Source organism: Engraulis encrasicolus, chromosome 22 (assembly GCF_034702125.1).
Source record: "Engraulis encrasicolus isolate BLACKSEA-1 chromosome 22, IST_EnEncr_1.0, whole genome shotgun sequence".
NCBI classification, from domain to species: domain Eukaryota; kingdom Metazoa; phylum Chordata; class Actinopteri; order Clupeiformes; family Engraulidae; genus Engraulis; species Engraulis encrasicolus.
The window spans coordinates 9,322,134-9,326,501 of record NC_085878.1 but is presented as its reverse complement, the minus strand read 5'-3'; the positions used below and the strand labels follow the sequence as shown (position 1 = coordinate 9,326,501).

At 41.6% G+C, this 4,368-nt stretch overlaps 1 protein-coding gene across 1 annotated transcript; it reads right to left on the bottom strand.

Moving 5' to 3' along the window:
* Nucleotides 1-2,390: 2,390 nt before the first annotated feature.
* Nucleotides 2,391-2,969, bottom strand: LOC134439300 (complement C1q-like protein 4). Its single transcript, XM_063189207.1, has one exon. The coding sequence runs from the start codon at nt 2,967-2,969 to the stop codon at nt 2,391-2,393; it is 579 nt and encodes a 192-aa protein (XP_063045277.1).
* Nucleotides 2,970-4,368: the final 1,399 nt, after the last annotated feature.

Below are 4,368 nucleotides of genomic sequence, written 5' to 3'. Positions count from 1 at the left end.
AATGACAATTTTCTTCTTGGAGCAGGCGTCACTCTTCATTATTTAAACTTCTGAGGGTGCTGGCCCAAATTTTAAATTCAATGTTTCAAGAACACTGAAGAAGGCACACGCTGAAACGCATCTGTGCAATAAAAAAAAACACTACTATGCAAGGTGCGACCTCCTTCTTGAAACACTCAACTAAATGACACCTGGGGTGCATTCCAATATGCACACTCCCGTCCTCCACTTGTGCTTGTAGCCTAGCCCCTCCTCTGTGGAGAAAACAATATAGTTTCCCAGCTGTCAGCTAACCACAACAATTTTTGGGCGGCTGTTTTTCATTCACTATCCCAATTGCAAATGAGAACATGACATTAGAATTTTCATTTTGCAAGATATTTGATTACTCTTCTGTCGTCAGTGACGTCATCATGAGGTCACAAGCAGGCAAATGAGCAAGGGAGGACGGAAGTCAGCAGATTGGAATCCACCCCTGGTCTATCTATTAGCAGGTTTACCACTTGCTAGGCTAACGTAGCCACTATTATCACTCAACCTTGTTCTTGGAATAGTGCCCTGTTGGTGAATGGTAATATACATACAGTAGGCTTTCCATTTATAAACGTTCGTGCTGTGAGGAGGGGCAAGATGCAAAGCAGCCAATCATGTGAGCGCATTTTTTGAGTGACAGCACTTTCCAAACAATGAGAGGTTGAAGTCTCCGCAGCCAGGGTCGCGCAGCCAGAGATTGTTTACAACCAGCAAACCCACGTACAGTCAATCCGGAAAGTATTCACAGCGCTTCACTTTTTTCACATTTTATTATCTTACAGTCTGTGAGATACTTTTGTAAAAATTATTTCTTTGTTTTTTATTTTTATACATTTTCAAAACTGTCAAGACAACTTGTTTTTCACATGTTCATAATGTAATAATTTGTGTAGGATTTTGACAACAGAGATTCATTTGTAGCATTTGGAATAAGGCTGTAAGATAATAAAATGTGAAAAAAAGTGAAGCGCTGTGAATACTTTCCAGATTGACTGTATAGCAGTGATATTTACACTTGACAGGCCTCACCTGACTCGTCACTGTTCACCTGCATTCTTCACCTTGACTTTATAGTCTGCAACCAGCAGCTTTGCTTTCAATTTCAGTTAGCTGGAAAGTCCCCCATAGCACATAGAGGCTGTTAGATTATTATAAAAAAAGGCACCGTTTTGTTTTGGCCCTGTGGTGTGACCAGAGGTGTGTGTGTGTGTGTGTGTGTGTGTGTGTGTGTGTGTGTGTGTGTGTGTGTGTGTGTGTGTGTGTGTGTGTGTGTGTGTGTGTGTGTGTGTGTGTGTGTGTGTGTGTGTGTGTGTGTGTGTGACCTTATAGGTAGGGCAATCAAACTCTAATTCACAGTGTAGTAGGCGGAAATAAGGATCTGTGATAAATGAACAGGCCAAACTCTTCTTTTTTTTTAATGGATGGAAATTGTGCCCACCTCCCATTTTTTCCTCACATTTTTTTGCTAAACTTTAATGTGAACCACAGGAAAGGTGATGTATTACTGAGAATACTTGAGAATATTTTTACTATCAATTTCTGAAAAGGTTATAGAAGCATTCAAGGTTTTATGCAAACAGTCTGTCCTGTCAGCAGGCCCCCTGTAGTAACTCCACAATCCCCACTCCCAGTTTGGGAACCACTGAAATGTTTTCCCAACCAATGAATAACATATGACACATGGACTATCTCATTGGTTGTTAGCAATGGTGTGTGGTAATGGATGTGGGTATTTCAGTTTGGTTACACATTATTACATTTTTGCACACTGAGGAAGGCACACACCGAAATGCGTCTGTGCAAATAAGACACTTCATACAAGATGCGCCCCTCTTCTGTTACATGTGTATGGCCTACCATGCTGTATACCAGTGGTTCCCAAACTTTTTCTGTGTGGACCCCCTTATGGGCCTAAGAATGCAAAGTCCCCTATATCCACAACTCCCATAGGGGTCTCGACCCCCCAGTTTGGGAACCACTGCTGTAATTCAACTCGGTTTATACACATACGTCTTCAGAGACAGCAAAGTCACATGTCAGTCACTGTTATCAGAAATGTTACGACTGGTGTATCTGTAATATAACCCAGCAGATATGCAGAAGTTTATTATATCATGTCAAGTTGAAATGGTCATTTATTAATCAAATAATCTCCAACATGAATAGTGATACATTCCCATGGTATCATTTTCATAAGGTTAATGATGATAACATTGATAATGATTAATAATGATAACGAAACAGATATGCAGTAAAAGAGAACTTTATTTGATCATGGGAAAGGTTTACATTCATCATTCATGAATCAAATAATCTACAAAATTAGTCATGATGATGAGCGATCATGGGGATCTTCTTCAGAGAGGGAAGAGCAGGAATCCACTGAAGATGCTGTGATTATTAATACTATCATAGAGCCTGCGGCCTGCTGGTAGCACCATGTTTACTACATCTCCCTCCTCCAGCTGCAGAGTCAGGCCACTGGACAGATAGGTCTCATGTCCATCAGTGTCATACTCATACAGCCACATGAGCTGCTGTCCATTCTTATGCATCCTGATATCCATGTAGCGTGAGCTCAGTTTATCCATAACAGTGAACCTGAAGTAGTAGACCCCCCTGACTGGAGCTGTGAAGAAGCCAGATGTGCTGCTGTAGGATTCTCCCACATTAGTGATGACTCTACTGAAGACCAAGTTCAAGTCATTATCACCAGACTCTATGAACCATGAGTTTGTCAGAGCTGCTGAGAACGCCACCTTAGGTGCCTCTTTGATCTCCTTCTCCAGATGTTCTACTTGAGTCTCAGTGGCTGCCAGTCGGGTCTTCAACACTGCCAACTCTGCCTCTTGTGCTGCATTTTCCTTCCTACCCGCAACATACTCAGCCTCCAGTACCTCCACCTTACTCTCACTGACTGCCAGCCTTTGTTTCATTGCTACATTCTCTGCCTCCAATACCTTAACGTCATCTTGGGTGTATCTTAGCATTACTCTCTGCTCCACCACCATGTCTCTGAGTTCCTTCAGCTCAGCAGAGACGTCCAGCTGGGTAGAGACTTCAGCAGCAGCAGCAGCAGCCCCAGTGTCCTGGCTCTCTGTCTGGACTTCAGTCTGGGTGCTCCGAGTCTGAGTATCTCACACTGTGGAAAGAGTAATTACTGACCTGCTGACTGACTAAAATGACAACATATTGAGTGGAGGTTAGGCTAATACTGTTTCACACACACGCACACACACACACACACACACACACACACACACACACACACACACACACACACACACACACACACACACACACACACACACACACACACACACACACACTTAAGCTTATTTATTCATGATAATTGTCCACAATTGCATGGATGTTACACAGACAGATACATCAGGCACAGGCATGATAGGCCTTGAGCCAGGACCCAAAAATTGACCTCTCGCAATCGAACGGGTGGGCAAGTTCTAAGCTGTTTTTTTGACTTCTTGGACATCTCAAGTAAACAGTTTGGCATGATAACCATTGCAAACAGGTAGCTTTTTGGTAGTTATCATGCGTTGAAATGGTGGACCAGTAAAATGATAATGTGAAAATCGGTATTGTGGTTCTTTGCTATTATGTAGTTTGTTGACCACACAAGGTGCTTGAATTACCTCAGGGATGCTTCCCCTTCTATTAAGACCCTACAGGGGTTGTTAGACCACACTAAGAGGCCTAATAGAATCACCTCAGCAATTTGTGAAGGACAAAATGTGATAAAAAGGATAACATATGAAATCCGTTTTTTTTTGTTTTTGTTTTTTTACTTTTTTACTTTTCCCCCAACAGCAAAGCAACACCAAAAAACATAATGAATTAACACATACTAACATGTGACAACCATGTACATTAATATGGCATGATAACCATTGCAAAGAGGTAGTTAGTGAAAGATCATGCGTTGAAATGGTGGACCAGTAAAACGGAAATGTGAAAACTGTATTGTTGTTCTTTGTTATTATGCAGTTTGTTGACCACACAGGGTGCTTAAATTTCCTCAGGGATGCTTTCCCTTCAATCAAGACCCTAAAATGGTTGTTAGACCATACCAATAGACCTAATAGAATCACCTAAGCAATATATGAATGACAAAATGTGATAAAAATGACAACATATTAAATCGTTTTTTTTTTTGTTTTTTTTTTAATTAAACTTGTCTTGCAACAGCAGGGACGTGCACAGGAATCTCAAAGGGCAGTTGCTCTAACCTGAAGAAAGGGCAACCCCCCCCCGCCCCCCCCAAAAAAAAACCCATCAACAATGAGCGGCCTTCAGAATTTTTAGGAAACTGCACCA

Bases quoted from the DNA above. Each gene is read 5' to 3' on its own strand.
- LOC134439300 (XM_063189207.1), bottom strand. From the start codon at position 2,969: ATGAAACAAAGGCTGGCAGTCAGTGAGAGTAAGGTGGAGGTACTGGAG.